Source organism: Gracilinanus agilis, chromosome 1 (genome assembly GCF_016433145.1).
Source record: "Gracilinanus agilis isolate LMUSP501 chromosome 1, AgileGrace, whole genome shotgun sequence".
NCBI classification, from domain to species: Eukaryota; Metazoa; Chordata; class Mammalia; order Didelphimorphia; family Didelphidae; genus Gracilinanus; species Gracilinanus agilis.
In genome coordinates, this window is record NC_058130.1 from 615,355,113 (window position 1) to 615,372,586 (window position 17,474).

The 17,474-nt window shown below is 37.0% G+C and overlaps 2 protein-coding genes across 3 annotated transcripts in view; one reads left to right on the forward strand and one right to left on the reverse strand.

Annotated features, from left to right (window-relative positions):
• Positions 1-2,275, reverse strand: part of FARS2 (phenylalanyl-tRNA synthetase 2, mitochondrial) — a 433,185-nt gene extending 430,910 nt beyond the window's left edge. The window contains exon 1 of the mRNA XM_044683724.1: positions 2,166-2,275. The gene's annotated coding sequence lies outside the window, so the exon portion shown is untranslated. The remainder of the gene's footprint in view (positions 1-2,165) is intronic.
• A 1,824-nt stretch (positions 2,276-4,099) lies between these two features.
• Positions 4,100-17,474, forward strand: part of LYRM4 (LYR motif containing 4) — a 216,029-nt gene continuing 202,654 nt past the window's right edge. Inside the window, exon 1 of one of the 2 annotated variants that reach the window (XR_006505782.1) lies at positions 4,100-4,340. Coding sequence is in view for 1 of the 2 variants with exons in the window: in XM_044667942.1 (XP_044523877.1) it covers positions 4,255-4,340 (86 nt within the window). In the remaining variant the exon portion in view is untranslated. The remainder of the gene's footprint in view (positions 4,341-17,474) is intronic. The other variant, XM_044667942.1, reaches the window with a different exon arrangement.

Here is a 17,474-nt window from a genome sequence, read left to right on the forward strand (position 1 = left end):
ATCCTGGGCAAATTATTTCCCATTGCGTAGTCTTTGCAACCCATCTGTCTTATAACTGATATTAAGACAGGATGAGAAAGAAAAGAAAGAAAGAAAGAAAGGAAGAAAGGAAAGGAAGGAAGGAAGGAAGGAAGGAAGGAAGGAAGGAAGGAAGGAAGGAAGGAAGGAAGGAAGGAAGGAAGGAAAGAAAGAATATTGAGAGGGATGGGAAGAAAGAGGCTCATGTAATCTTATTACCCTCTCTAAGCCAGTTTTTTCACTTGAAAAGTGGGGATAATAGTGATTTTTTCCCACAGGTTTATTATATGCATTAAATAAGATGTTTGTAAAATGTTTTCTAAATCTAATTGTACTAGACAGTTGTCAGTCATTTTCATGGAATCTTTTTGTGAAGTTCATCATGAACTACAAGATGTACCAAGTGTCCCATGAAATTATTTGTTACTGTTATATGGCTGGTCAAATAAATCTACCAACTCCCTAGTTCGCCTCTCCAAAGAGAACTTGTGAGGTCCTCTACAATTTAGACATAACTTCCTTTTATCTTCAGGCTTTGTTTACTAAAAGCATATTAGTATTGATGTGATTGATTTCAAAATAGTAAAATATCCCAGAGCTTACACTCTGCTAACAAATCCACCAAGATCTCAGTCAGCATCACAGCAATATGAGACATTTGGGTAAATTGGTCATTTCAGACACTTTATAGCTATAATTTTGCTGGCAAGTTTAGATGTTGAATGCCAAGTAGAATATAAGCTTCTTTAGGGCAGAACTGCCTTTAATTCTGTATTTCTATCCCCAGAGCCTAACACAGTGCCTTGTAAATATTAAGTACTTAATAAGTACATATCAGTTAGAAAGCAGGAAAGTACTGGATATGTAATTTGTCTGATGGTTTTGTTAGAAACTCAGAAAAAAAGTAATTGGGAAATAAATGAAAGCTGCCTTTATTCATGGTGAAGGGACTTATACCCTGATATATACATAATCTGATCTGATACATAAAGAGACAGACAGATAGATGGACGACTAGATGGAGAAATGTCAGTGAATAGCTAGGCCTAGAGACATACACTTACTAGATGCATGACCCTGGGCAAGTTCACTTGCTTTTTCTCAGTCTCATTTTCCTCAATCGTAGAATGGGGACAATAATGGCACCTACCTCACAGGGTTGTTATGAGAAGGAAATGCAATAGTAAGCACTTTGTAAATGCTTATTTCCCCCAACTACTTTATCCTGTTTTGTATACACCTTTCATCATCTAACATTTTTAAAGATTTTAAAAATGACATTTGGTCTTCTCTATCTAAGTGTTTGTGAGCAAGTGAAGTCTACTGTGAAAATTAATGCAGTTCATGAGCTAAAATCTGTTCTGATGTAGGATGTTGCATTAAGAATTCAATCAATTCTACCAAATTAATTCACATATACTTTGATGCAAAAGTGTTCCCAGGGAAAGGTTAAGTATGTTGGAAAACAGGGATCAATAGGGGGAAAAAAAGACAGAGATCAAAGACTTAAAGTATATGTATTAGACTCGTCACTATCGTGAATACTTTACTCAAGAAGTGAACTGGGGATGTTATATATGAACAGCACCAAATAACATGACAAAATTATTCTAGAGATTCTAGAGTTTTGAGAGGGTTCTTCCCTTTCAAAGGGGAATGAAATTTTTAAAAGAGAAAAATATTATTCTGTTTCAGAGTATAAAAATATGGCCCAAAAAGTCTTTGTCTTATTCATGTAACACTGGAAATATTCGAAGTGTTTTGCAACCAACCACACTTGAATTAGAACTGATCCAGGCCTTCTTGGTACCTCAGCTTACATTCATTCTTGCAAGAAGGAAAAAAAAGAAAGGAATTCAACCAAGTATCAAAAAAAGAAACCACGAAACTAGTCAAATTTAAGGGGGGTGTGGGGGGTAGGGATATGCGAGTGACGACTTCCTAAGGAGGTGACAGGCATGAGTCTATCCATAAAGAGCATGAAAAAAAAAATTCCAGCACTTCTTGACGTGTTTCTAAATTTCCTGCAGACTCCCCAAAATAAAAAAATAAAAAAGCATTTTTTTAAAAGCGCTGAATTTTTCCAAGCCAGACCTACTGTTTACATTTCCCACACAAAATGAATGTGAAGCAACAAGACTTCTCACCTAAGAGCCAACACGGACACTGGGGGATATCTTAAAAGTCAGAAAAATCCACGTTCAAATTCAAGCTCCCGCTATTAACCCACAAGAACATTTCCAGAAGGTTGGCTCCGAACTCACCCGCTACTCTGCCAGAACAACCTAGACGTCGGAAATTCCAAAAAAAAAAAAAAAAAAAAGGGCAATTTAGAGGCAGTTTCGCTTTCAGAGAAGGAACTGAACCCAGTGAAGAGCTAATTCTCGTGCAGCCTGGGCGCCGCCATTTTGAAATTCGCATGGGACCTTTTCCAAAGGCCCCATAACAAGTCGTCTTCAGAAGTGCCTGGATATAAGTAAAAAAGCTTTTACCTAGCAACTTCAGCTGCACGCTGCGACTCTCTGTGCTTCTAGTAATCTACTACCTGAGTTCCAGTTTTCCTTTCTGAACTAGGTAAGAGTAGTTTGTTTTTGGTAGGAGTGTAGTAAAACCACAGTAAAAGCTTTTACCAACTAAAAGCCCACAGACTATAGCGAGATGTGTGGCTCGCAAGCAATAGCAATGGGCTGACAAGTTTTTAAAACGGGTCTAAAACTTAGCATCATGAGAGCACAGATCTATGATTGGAAGAGGTCGTCGACTCCAAGCCTCTCATTTGACAAGTGATGCAATTGAAGCCCAAAGACGTGAAATGACTCAATTTAGAGTTGGTGAAAACTTCTGACTTTCAACCCTCACTTGGAAAGGAACCACCAGTATAATTACCTCAATAAGTTATTCAGGCTCTGCTTAAAGACTCTCAGAGAGGAGAGTTCTAGTAATACTTGAGATAACTCATTCCATTTTCCAATTGTCTTCATTATAAGGAAATAAGGAGGGAAGGGAGAAGAAAGGAAAGGAGGGAGGAAAGAGAGAAGAAAGGAAGGAGTAAAGGGGAAAGAATGAAAAGGAAGGAAGAAAGAGGAGAGGGAGGAAAGATTTTCCTGAATTCTCTCTTTGCGACTTCAACCTTATTCTGCTTTCTGCAGCGAAAGAGAATAAGTAGAATTCCTTTTCCACATGACAGACTTTAAAATACTTAAAAACCATCTCTTCTCGTTTCCGAATCTTCTCTTCTCCAGGTTTGTCCAATGTCATACAGGTAGTGAGATTTGAATCCTTTATTTTACCTTCAGTCCCAGAAATAGGAACTGCTTCCCATCTAGGGCAACACATAAACTTCAGCTGCATCATCGCAATAGATTCAAACCCAGGGACAGAATCGGAAATGAAAAGAAACTGGGACACAGACTACGAGTTAGGAAAGATTGCGGCAAGGTGATGCATAAACCTGCTCTATCGGAGACATACTTCTTCCTTCTAAGTCCATACACAGACGCGCACCCTGGCTCTATTATTTGCCAAAACTGTTAATCACTCAACCAACTTCCTTTCTTCCTTTTAGTGAAACTTTCTTGAAGTGAAATGAGCTGTCTCATTTGTAAAACGCTGATTTGTAAAACAAAGGGCGTGTACTAGATGGTCTCTGAGGTCTTTTACCCAGCTCTAGAAGCCAGAAATGTCATTTGTCACTTATGCAGGAATCTTGGAAACCTAGCAGGGCTCCCAGCCTTGCAGCCTGTAGTTAGGTTTTATTTTCAAAGGGTCCTCCGTGCTAATACACTGGAATATACTGAGTATCAGAAGAAGATCCCAGAATGGTGGGGAGGGAGAGGGGAGGAGCCCCGGCTAGATAGCCCTAACTTAATCTTTCCAAGATAGAGTTCAGCGCCCTTCTAGTCCCCCACAGAAGATCTATCTGGAGGAGGGAATTTGGGCCAATGTTTTGACTCTACTAGGTTTCCACGCTTCACCTTGCTTAGCTGCCCGTGGTCCTGCCTGTTTTCTCTTTACAAAACCATCTGGGTTCTAGAGCCTATCGAGGGCCCAGACAGGTATCAGGGAACAGGGAACGGTGAGATGCTGAGCCCCGCGCCGAACCCATGGCCCCAGCCCCGGAGCTAAGCAGAGCTCTCTCCGGGTTTGCCCCGGCCTTTATTTACGCCCGCCCCACTGAGTCATGTGGGGCCTCCAGGAAAAGGACCCGTTTGTTTCCCCCGCCTCCTCCCTCCCAAAATGGCAGCCTCCAGTCGGACACAAGTGTTAGATCTCTACCGGGTGATGCTGAGAGAGAGCGCCAAGTTCGCCTCCTATAATTACAGGTGACCTGCAGCGGGCTGGGTCCGGGGCTAGGGCCAGGGGTGAGGAAGGGACTGGGAGCGTCCAGACCCCCCACCCTGTCCTGGGGCAGTAGCGCGAGCCGGCTCCCAAGGTTCCAGGAGCTCCGGAGCGAGGACCTTGGTGGGGCTGGGGTAGGGGGCGTTTTCCACCTGTTCTGTGTCCCGGCAAAATTTGTGGACCCTCCTCAGAATAAAGTTCTGAAAAACATTAGATGACGAAGCCAATGCTGTTGAAATACTGTTATCCAAATGCTGGGGTGGGGGTGGGGGGGATAGGGATTGGGAAACCCCAAGTTTGCGGACTCCAGGTAGAACCATGGATCTGGGAATGCACCAAGCTAGAGTTCTGATCCTCAGCAGGAAGTTGTGATTTTGGTTTTTCCATGTTGAAATAAAGTCGGCGAGAACAGAGGGAAGAAATATCTTCCTACTGGTGGTTGAAATTCAGGGTTATTGGAGTTCTAATAATTATAAGTTCTAATATATTCTGATAATTATAATATCTAATAATCATAAATAATAATGCCTAGCGTTTATATATCGCTTTAACTCTTGCAAAGAACTGGACACGTCATCTCTTTTGCTTTACAACCCTAGGATGTAATTTACATTAATAAGGAGCATGGGCTATTTTATAAATTATGTAAACGGAAGGAGAGGTCTCTCTTCAAAAGGGGATGGGCATTTTGCTTAAGAAACCCAGGACAAATACAGTTACAAGTGAAAAGGCTTAGGAGTTTTCTAAGTGTGAGACCGAATTGTTTTTCCGTTTCCTTTTCTCTTTGACCCTTTGGCTTTGTATGCCCTTGGTGACAACTGAAGCCGGTGAATCAAAGCGGGAAGGCTTTTGGGAAGAAATTAATGGATAACCTAGTGCACATGGGACTTCCCCTGGGGAAAGGGATAATAGTTACTAGAGACTGTAGAGCTTAATGTCTTGGTCCAAGTTCTGGTTACTATTTTATTTTGTTTTGTTTTTCCTTCATTGTGACTATGACATGGTTAGGAATTCGTGTATCTCATCTGTCAAGTCAAATCATGTACACTGGCAGTTCATTAATAGAAGTAGGAGATGAGAATCAGACTGTTCAGATCATATTTGGAGTAAGTTGCATCCTAAACAGAAAAGATCAACCAGGATGATGATGAGAAAATTGTTTGAAGTACTGGGAATATTTAGCCTAATGGCAAAAAGACTTCAGAGGTACATGATAGATACCTGCTGACATTTGCAGGGTTACAGTTTATGGTACCAGAGAATAAAAGCAATTCCAGTGCATAGATAAAATAGCAGACCTCAGCTTAATGTAAGGAAAAGCTTCCTAATAATTTTAGTTGTACCAAAAACTGAAATAGGGGCCTCTGAGAAGTAGTAGATTTTCCTATGACTGGTAGTGTTCAAGCAGTAGTGGGGTGATCACTGGACAGGACATGGTAGGGAGGATTTAGGCATTGGGTAGAGGATCAAACAAGATATGTAAAAGGTGACTTTTAGCATTCATTCATTCAAAAACCATTAAAATACCTGCTGTGTAGAAAATAAGCTTCTGGGAAAGATATGATTTTTTTGTTTATGGGTCTTTGGGACTGCCCTTAAGGAACTTGTAGTGTTTCCTCTCTCCCTACCCTTATTCTCTGCCTTTATGTAGCAACCCCTACCCTATTCCTGTTCCAAAATGGTAGAACCATCCCTGTCCCTGCTCTTGACCTCAAGGAACTTAACTTAAAACTATTTTGGTTACAGGGAAACAGTAATATCTGTACTCCTAGTAGAAAGAGGATGGAGACATTATTGAAGGCTACCCTTAAATTTTTCCATGGATTAGGGTAAAAATTATTATCCACATGTATCCCTCATGGTATAGCATAAAGAACATTGTTTTTGGAGCAAAGAGATTTGGATTTGGCTCACAATCCTGCCAAAAACTATTTTGATAGCAGGGTGAATAGAATTTTAAACCTGGGTCAAGAACTGAGTTCAAATTCAGCCTCAGACACTTGTTATGACCAGTAGGGGGCTAAGGTGGTATTTAAGATAACTCAGGAGAAGCCCAAAGCACAGCTTGATATGCAATAAGACTACAGGAGTGAATAAGATAAAGAACATTATTTCAAACAAAACCAAGATCTGTACCCCCAGCCCTAAACCTAACTGCCTATTGGCATTCCAATTTGCCCATAATATTCATTTCTTTACCCCCAAATTCCTTTCCCAACTCCCACCTTCCCAACTTCACTATAATTATTGAGGGCACTACAATCTTTCTAGGTATTCTAGTTTGCAAACTCAGGGTCATCATGCTCATTCACTCTACCTGTCCAGTAAGTTGCCACATGACTTTTATGCATTCCCTTCTCTCTGCTCACATAGCCAACTCTTGTTTGAAGCCTTCATTACTTCATACATGGACTACTACTGGCTTCAAGTTGATCTCCCTTTCCTCAAGACTTTTCCTACTATAATCTCTTCTTTACATGACTAAAAAGTGATTTTTCTAAAGTTTAGATCTCTACTCAGTAAACCCCAGTAATTCTCTGTTACCTCTAAATTCATGTCATATATGGATGCTTTTGTATAGCATTTAAAACTCTTCACAAGCTTACTCTTTCCTATTTTTCCAGACTTCTAACACTTAAATCCTCTCCAGACACTCTCTGATCCAGCTACATTAGCCTGCTTGTTGTCATTTACCTATGACCCTCTATCTCCCATTTCTGTGCCTTTGTACTGACTGTCCCCCACACCTCTGGTAGCCTCTCTCTTCTCATCTTCACTTATTTTCCCTGATTTCCTTCAAGTCTCACTCAGCTCAAATCCCACCTCCTGAATGGAGGCTTTTCTCCATCTCCCTACTTAATAATGTCTTCTCCAAAATTACTTTCTATCTATTTTATATATATATAAATTTATATATATATATATATATATGTATGTATCTACCTATATATGTGTATCTTGTCTTCCCCCATTAGAATATAAACCTCTTGAGGGAAGCCAATTCAGTCTCAAGGATGGTTTTGTTTTCTTTTAAGGGGAAAAAAAAAAGCCATGTATGCCAGGGGCAGTCAGGGATAGTTAGCATATTGCTCCCATTTCTTCAAAGTTTTCTCCTCCCCTGTCTCAGAAACTTGTATCATGTGGTGCTAGGAATAGGCTTTGGGCAAAATGGGCAAAAAATACATTGTAAGAATTGAAATTCTGAGACTGGCCTTAAATTAATAAAATTTATTAGAATCATTTGTATAGGTAAAAGATCAGAAATAGGTAGCAGCAGCAGTTTCCTTGGCCAGCTTTTATCCTTTCTTTCACTTCTGGATCAAATTCAGAGTCATGTCCAATCAAGTTTATAGGCCACAGTCCTGTGACCTTCATGTAGGTGCCACAAACTCAAGCAGACTCCCATGGATTCAAGTGATCTAATTTACCCAATGATTTCCCTCACACAGTCCTGGCTTCCAGGTCAAATGGTTGGCAGAAGGTGAGGTCAAGTGTGAGACCCCAAAAGAGTAAATTTCCTTCACACAACATTTGAGTTGGTTTTAAAGTAGGAAAAATAGTAATGTCTAAAGGAATCTCTATAGTTTTGAAATAAATAATATAAAATCTTCTGATATGTTTTAACAGTAAGGGGAAATTTTGTTAGCTTTAACTTTTTACTTTTTAACTAGGTTTAACTTTTGCAGTCAATTTACTAGATTAGAATAAGAATTTGAAGGCATTATATTGATTTTTCTTAGAGTAGCCAGTTTTCCAAGTTATCTTGATAACATGCAAGTTGCAAAAGGAAATTTCTATTACAAAAATAATTGCTTCATCTTTTATCATAACTAAGAAATAACAATTTCTTCTTTTAGTGAGAATACGCTTCAAAATATTTTGCCATGAGAAAGCCATCATGTTACTCAATAATTCAGAAATCCTCTATGCACTGCCTCTGTATTGTCACACAGTTTTACAAACATCTTTTCTTATAGTAATTTTTTTCATAAAGTTTATTAATCTTGTAACAGCTTAAAAAACTGTAGCTCCTCAGTGATTGTGAAATATTCAATGGGTTCAAATTGCATGAAGGGGCCATATTTTTGTTGTTATTCTTTTCAGTCATGTTTGTTTCTTCATGATTCCACTTTATGGGCAAAGATAAAGGAGTAGTTTACAGTTTCCTTTTCTAGCTCATTTTATCCTTGAGGAAACTGAGACAAACAAGGGTAAATGACTTGTCTCAGATCACACAGCTAATGTCTGAGGCATGAGCTGAATTTGAACTCAGTACTTCTTGACTGTAGGCTTAATGTTTTCCAATGAACCCTACTACCTGTACTTAGGTACCCTTTTGAACCTAACTATCCTTTTTAATTTGTGTTTATAGACCTATGTTTTGTTTTCATGTTGACTGAACTCCCTTAATGCCAAGTGCATTACAATTCTGCCCCAAGTTGTCCGTTCATTAAAACATCTGTCAGTTATACTGAAAGTTCTCTTGAGGTGACATTTCCATCAGTAGTTTCCCATATGTAATCAAATACGTATTTTTAAATCTATCTGTTTCATCCATATACAATGAAGAATAGAAAGGTTTTACTGATTATTTGCAAAGGTCCTGAGACTAGACAGTTCTTCCCATTCTATTATCTGCTAGTGAAGCCATTAAAAGCTTCTCTGCCTATAATTTGCCAAACATCATTCTGACTATATCAAGAGCTGCACTTATTACCAGCATTTTCCATATCATTTGAGACTTTGTATGCTCTCAATAAGCAACCTTTTATAACGCACAAAATTCTTTTAATGTCAAAGGCATTTCTTTTTATTTGTTTTTGTTCAATAAAAGTAAATCTTACTATCTTGAAATTTTTTCTTGTCTTCTTAATATATTCTACATGTACACTTGCCATTTAATGAGGGTGATGTCTGCAACTTAGGTGTTCATAAACAGCAAACAATAGTCTTTCTCCTTTCTATCAATAATGGTACTTGTGAATCCCAGTGATAAATATAGTAGATCATATTTTCTGAATTTCTGCATTTACTTTGAGTGTCCAACTTAAAATTTGTTGTTTTGGCTTGTAGTTGGTTTCAGGTGGATCATTTGATCTCTTCAAAGCAGCTCGTTCTTTTCTCTATCATGAAAGAATATTATTTTTTAAAATTAAATACAATAAAAATTTGTTAATTTTGAATAGAATATTTCAATAATTATTCTGACTGCTCTCAAGTTATTTCAATTTTTTGATAGTTGAAGAGTTCTTTAATATCAGATTTTATTGTGAAATATAACAGATAGTGTGGTTCTTTTAGCTGCCCCAAAGATTAAGTTTATATACTTTACATTAAAATGCAGTAAACAGTAGGATGATACAACTCATCTTTGTCATGAGCCTAAAGTGACTGATAGAGTTGGTGGCAATTCACATCAACATGGAGAATCAGTACACCTTGCCTTAAATTTTACTTCATTTACATATGCTATATTCAATAATTGCTGAGATAAAGTCACCATGATAACATAACCAGGTTTGTTGACTTTAATTTAAATCTTATTTACATTTTAAAAGAGGTTGTGGAGAAGTGGGAGTTGTGTTTTAATAATTTTGATTCTTGCTTAATCATTACCCTCTCTGAATGAGGGTCTTTTGGCCACCTTTTGGCATCAGCTGCCCCACAGCTTGGAAAACTGTCATAGACATTTGCTGCTAGGTTCTTTGTCTGATTACATGATTTGTGAATCATAGAATTTCTAAAATTGGGAGAAGTCAGAAAAGTTAACTGAGAGACTTTAGAAGTCATAATAATAATCATTAGTAATTGCCAGGATTTTTTGAGCTTGATAAGTTTTTCAGAGCACTGTACCTGTTTTCTCATTTAATCTTCAAAACTTTATGAATACTAATAATACTATTATTATTATTCTCATTTTATAGATGAGGAAGCTGAGGCATAAACAGGTTAATCAAATTACCCAAGGTCCTTTATAGTTGTTTAAGTGTCAGAAGGAAGATTCAAACTGAGGTCTGTAGGATTCCAAGCCCATCTACTCTACTGTGCCAAGTTAAAAGTGCTTTGTAAGCTAGGAATTGCTTTAAATACAAGGCATTATTACCCTATACTCTTAATTCCACATTTCAACAGATGAGGAAACTGAAATTCAAAAATACTAAGTTTTTCAAGGTGCCATGACTAGTTACTGGCAGACCTCAGGTTCAAACCTTCATACGTACTGTTTAGTGCTCCTTCCACTAAATTAAACAGCTTCCTTTTCTCTGTTAAAGAGCTATGGTAATTCTATTCAAGTTAACAAACATAACATAAAAGATTTAGAGCTGGGGCTTTCGAGGCCATCTAATCCCACCATACCCCCTATATTTTACAGACAAAGATAGTCTAAGTGACTTGTCCACAGGGGTGCTATGTAAAAGAGCTAGCACCCCTGTGGACAAGTCACTTAGACTATCTTTCTACATTCCTTCTACATTCAAATCATATCAGGTTCTGGAGGAAGAACCAACAAGACATGGCAACTGATTACTTAATCCTTGCTTAGTCCTCACTCTCCTCAAGAGGGTCTTTTGCCACCTTTTGGCATTAGCTATCCAACAGCTTGGAAAACTGTCATAGACATTGCTGCCAGTGACTGAGGGTGTGAATGGGGTGAATAGGATTATCCTCAATAGCAAAATTTGGAGGAAGGGTCAGGTGAGTGGTTTATAAGATGTTTTGAACATTGGTGGTAAGAGAGTGGTGCTGAAGGAAGAGAATAGGATCCTTTACATAGAAATGCGTTGAAGCCATGGGAGCTGATAAGTTCTCCAAAGAAGAGAGGGTAATAAGACAGGAGGAAGGTCTAAAACCACTTTGGAAAATTGTTATAGCTAGGGAGAGAAAGAGGATAGTAATTCAGTAAAGGTGACCAAGAATTTTAAAGCCTATTCTAAACTAGCCTCAAAGAAATATTAGACCTGAAGAGAGAATGTATCCATGGTTTATCTCATTACTCATAATACAGCTAAACTGATTTTCTAGTTTCACAAAGACAAGTTGAAATTATTAACTGTTAATAAATGTCAGTTTTACTTTATAGTTCAGATAGGTTCTTTCTTCTTGAACACTGAAATAGAATTAAAATGGCACAGTAATGAACTCTGAAATAATGGTCTTAATGAAGGGAGCTAATTACTCACATTTTAGAAAAGCATTCACTTTGCAGGCCACAAGAGGATCATTTAATAAATCATCTATTCCAGTGAACACTGAATAGCATTGTAAGGAACAGAAAATGTCAATGGACCTCCAAAATATGAGTATATTTGGGGTTTTTTTCTACTAGCAGTATCTTGGTCATAAGTTTTAATAGTCATTGTTACAAATCTCATATGACCTCTTTTTTTTTCCTCATAGAAGCAACTAGGTGGTGCTTTTGTCAGAATCAAAAAGACATGAATTTGAATCCAGCTTCACTAGCTGTATAATCCTAGGCAAGGCACTTCTCTGTGCTTCATTTTACAAATCTATGAATTGGAGATAATAATAGCACTTAACCTCACATAGCGTTATGAGGATCAAATGAATTAACATGTAAAATGCTTTGTGAACCATAAAGCACTATATAAATGTTCGTTGTTATTGATATTGTTATTATTGTTTCTAATTGGCCAAGAATGTATAGTGCACAAATAGCAGCACTTAACTTTGATAATTCTAGATTCCAGAGCTTGCTGATAGCGTAACAAATCACAGCTTACCCACATCTCTTTCTGCATAGTGCTCATCCATGTCCTATAAATCCTCTGCTTAGTCCTTTTCGTATTTAAGGGTTAGTAAAACAGACTAGAGAAAGCGGACTCAGGAACATTTTCATATAGGAGGCCATTTTCAACAAACCCAAGAGCATAAACTCCTGGAATAAGGATTGCTTATTTCATAAGAACTGGGGGAAATTGCAAAGACTGCGCTGAATCATTAATAAGAAGAAAAATGTATATTAAGAGAACTGAGATTCCTCTCATCGCTCTTCAAAGTGTGAAAGATGATAATAGTTGGAAATCAGATTGGAAGGGCATGGGGAAGATAGATATTCATGCATTATTGGCCTAGTTACTTTTCTGGCATGATTGCAGATCATTTTCCAACTTCTAGAAAAAAGTTTGTCATTGAAAGTAAACACCTGTTCATTCCCTTTAACTCCCTCTTCCTGAAATTGACAAGCAATTCATTCTGGGTTATACGTGTATTGTCATGCAAAACATATTTCCATATTATTTTTTGTAAGTGAATAATCTTATAAAACCAAAACCCCAAATCATATACCCAAACAAACAAGTGATAAAGCATAGATTTCATCTGCATTTATACTCCAATAGTTCTTTTGCTAGAGGTAGATAGCATTCTTTTTTCATATGTCCCTCAGAATTGTCCTGGGTCATTGTATTACTGTTAGTAGAAGAATCTATCACATTTAATCATTCCACAATATTGCAGTTATTGTGTATAACATTCTCTTGTTTCTGCTTATTTCACTCTGTATCAGTTCACATTGGTCTTTCCATTTCTTTCTGAAATCTTCCTGTTACTCATTCCTTATAGCACAATAGTATTCCATCACTATCATATACCACAGTTTGATCAACCATTCCCCAAATGAAGGATATCCCTTAAAGATTGTTTTTTAAAAAAACCATAAATAAAACTTTAAAATATTTGTTTATTGAGAATCAATATCACAGTAAAGCCTTATACTTTTTATTTCTCCCTCTTCATATATCACCAGCCCAAGTCCTTATCCAATCATACATTTCCCTAATTGATAGCAGGCAAGAATGTGGAAGGAGTCCTGGCTCTCCTGTCAGGACCTGGGTTCGCACTCCATCTGTTCCACTTAATACCTGTGTGATATTGGTGTCACTTAACCATTCTGAATCTCCATTTCCTCATCTCAATAGGCTAATAATTTACATCACTTCTTAGGCCCAATCTCTCATTTATAATTAATTAGTTGTTGACTACTTTCACTAACCTTTCCATCTCACTATTATCCCTTAGGTTATGCATAACTTTGATTCACTGGAGATATAATGTTCAATGTTTTAGAGTCATTAAAAGTTGCTGTGGGTATATGCTAATATATAGGAATACACATACATAGAATTTGTGGAAATTCCACTGATAGAGACTGTCACCTGTCCTATCAGTTGTAATTTTCAGTTTGCCTGAAGCCCTAAGAAGATAAGTAATTTGCCCATGACCGCACAATTGGATTATGTCAAAAGTAAAACTTGAACCTAAGTCTTCTCACTGACTTATCCCATTACCACAAAAACAATAATAGCACTTATATAGAGTTTTAAGATTTGCAAAGCACTTTGTGTTTTCTCATCTGATCTTCACCACCTCTTGAAGTGGGTACTGTTATTTTCCCCATTTTACAAAGGAGGAAACTAATGAAAATAGTTTGTTACTTGTTCAGGGTTGCACACCTAGTAAGGGTCTGAGTCTGGATTCAAACTCAGATCCATTATCCCCACAGTGCCACCTAATTGCCTCTAAGCCTAGTCCTTTTCTAACTACACTATGATGCTTTTCAAGAAAATACTGTTGTTATTTTTTAACTATATTAATGAAAAATGTAAAAACCCAGTCCATAGCTAACTCTGATAGCAAAGGGAAGGAACAGAATGTTTCAAATAATCTGTAGTAGTAATATTTATAATATAATTTTATGAGTTAATAATCTCATTTCACATGAAACCTTTTTTAGCCATTAGATTTAGTAGCAAATGATTATAGCAGTCTCCTGAGAATTTGTTATGATTGGAACTTTTTCTCAACTAAAACGTAAATTCCTCAAATTAAGTACAAACACATTGTCACTGACCAAATGCCACCAGCCACAAATTGACAGATATTTTAGGTAAGTTTTAGAAAACTTCAGCAACATGAGAAAGAAGCTAGCAAGATCTCATTGAGTAGGGACAAAGCTTTGTTTAAATGAGCAGACTAGAATCTCTTCTACTTGCAAATAACCCCAAAGAACTTAAATAATTGATCCTGTTGACACTGGGATATAGAGGTCTCTTGTACAACCCACCTTCCATAGCTAAAGGCTCCTAATAACATAAAGAAAAACTCAATTGCATGGCTTGAGCATCCATGTTTAATATGTGCAAATCATTCACTATACCAGTTCTCTGTACCAGGATGTAGGGGAAAAAAATATGCCACTGTTACTATGGGTAATGAACTCCAGGTAATTTAAGAAACAAAAATAAAGCTATAAAAGAACCCAGAGGTGTTGCAGACAAACCAAGTCAGGTGAAGCAACTCTGATATTTCAAGTGACTTAAAATAATGGTTTTAGTTGACATAGGTATAAATAACTTGAAACCCTTCTTTCAGCCCCTGTAAGTCAGCATCTTCTTTCTTCTATTGTTACTTTACATAGCTCTTCTCAGTTAGAAGCCTGAGAGGTATCTATTCTTGAACTAAAAGAAGTTTCTACCTTCATCATATAAAAGGTTATTCTATGTTTAGAACTGAAATAGAGGATCCTTTTGATGAGAAGTTGCCAATATTAAGTAAGAGAGAGACATGGGTATGTTTATAGGTAGCAGGGAGGAAACTAGAAAGTAGAGAAAGAGAGATACTGGAGACAATCTGATGGAGAAAATGAGAGAAGATGGAATGAAGCCTACAAATGTTGGAACGGTTGACCTTGGCAAGAAGAGCCACCTTTGCCCCTGTAGGGGAGAATAGAATGTCTTAGTGATAGAAGAGGAAGCTTTTTTTTTTTTACTTTATTTATTTAAACCCTTAACTTCTGTGTATTGGCTCATAGGTGGAGGAGTGGTAAGGGTGGGCAATGGGGGTCAAGTGACTTGCCCAGGGTCACAAAGCTGGGAAGTGTCTGAGGCCAGATTTGAACCTAGGACCTCCCATCTCCAGGCCTGACTCTCAATCCACTGAGCTACCCAGCTGCCCCCGAAGAGGAAGCTTTTAGTGAATAACATTAGAGGGTGTTTTTTTTTTTGTTGTTTTTTTTTAAGTGTAAGTTGAGGTCTTTAGCAGAAAGATGTGATGAGAGGCTTGAGGAGAAATTAAAAAAAAAATTGCTATAGTCACCATAATGAGTGGAGTAGCAAATCAGGAACATACAAAAAGGATTGCCTTTCTTCAGTAAGAGCCCAGTTCCAATTAGGTATACTCAATCAACACAGCTCCATGATTTTCTTCATCTATTAAGCAGCATGTGAATAGTAGTGAAGAAGGTGACTATGGGAGTAATCTCTTCTTGGAGTTAGGCAAGATATGATGAACAGTAGGAAAAAAGGCATTTGAGAGTAGAATTGAACTGATTAACCAAGGAGTTGCATTAGGGGAGGGAGAATAATGTAGCCAGAGCAGGGTGATGACTTACAAAAAAAACTGAAAGGTGGTAACTAACAAGAGGACATGAGGAGTGGCAAATAACAGGGATAAAAATTATAAAGTTGAGAAAAAGATGGAATGATAAAAGACTGTGATCAGTTTAGGAATTTCAGGGTTCAAGAACACTTGTGGATGATGGCCAAAACAGTTACTGTGTATAGCTGAAGTAACTTGTGGAAATTGAATAGATTGAGGAACTGGAAAGTTAAGATATTTAAGGGAGTGTCAACAATATATATGTTGAAGCCACTGGGATGATGGCAGTAGTTAAGGACAAGAGGAGGAAGGGGGAGACATTCTTTGTTAGCTTTCTTTCATTTTTAGTTTTACTACCTAATTAAATCTTGAATTGGTTCTCAATTAATACCACTGTGTGGTTTGTGTAGCCTACAGAACTTCATCAAAATAATTGTGGTTATCTGACCCCTCTGTAATGCCCCCAAGGACAACCAGAAGCAATTATGAGTTTGTGAATGCTTGAATTTTTTTTTAGACTTTTGAAATAAAATTGATTATTCATAATGATTGAATATACTTATACTTTCTAATAGACTTCTTATTTTTATTAGGATCGTATCATTTTGCCTGATTGCCTAGTAATGATTTTGAAAAACTGGTAAAATTTAATTGAAAGTATTCATTATATTAACTCTTTTAAATGTGAAACTTTGAAAGCAAGTTTTCCAACACCTACTTTGGGGGACAAAAACAATAAAAAAATATTCAGAGCAACAATTTTTATGGCTAAAAGTACCAAACAAAGCTAATGACCTAAGTTTTGAAAACTCCAATGTATTATTATTATTATGGATGTTTGAGGAAAAAAGTATTAGATTTTTTTCTCTAATTACTAACTGACTTCAGTAAATGCTTGTAGGTTACAAGTACCTGAAGTTTTCATCTGAAAAGCCTTTGAACTCTTCTGTAGTTGACCAGACTCAGGCTGCTTTTTGTGTGTAAAATAGAATTAGACTATTTGAAGACTGCTTTAATAAGAGCAGTGGAAAACTTACCCCCTCTGATAGTGTGATTCATAAGAATAGTTGAATATCATTTGTATAATTTAGAGAATGAAAAGTAATTTTAGAATGTTATGCTCCCCATACCACAAACCTCACATTCTCAGGTAGTAGAATTTTGCATGTATATCAACTTACCTAATTAAGTAAAAAAAACTGGATCATTTCAATCCATCCAAAATAATAACTCACATTTTTATTGTGCTTTGAGATTTACAAAACATTTTCCTCATTAACAAGCCTGCATCATGGGTAAGTCACATTATTATCCCCACTCTATAGAGGAACCAAACTGTCTTGGTTAGACTGTAAATGTCATAGCCAGTTTGAGAATTTCTAAACTTAAGATCCCAAGTTCAGTATAGGTCCCTATGACAACTGCCTATGTTAGTAAAAGTGATGCTTTGAGGATGCTGGCTCTTTCAGCTGGTCCTTTTCTGTATTATCATCTCTCTTCCTCCATTCTGATCATCTCATTTAGTTTCTAGGAATGTCATAATAATCCATCACTACTATTTATCCATGAAAATAGAAAGCTTGTAGCCATTAATAATAGAATGTTATTTGATGGTGCATTTTTTAAATATCTCATGTGACAAAATAAAGAAAAAAAGTGCTTATAGAAAACACTATTCACAATAAACAGTGGGAGAGAGGGACATGGAGACAATATGCAAA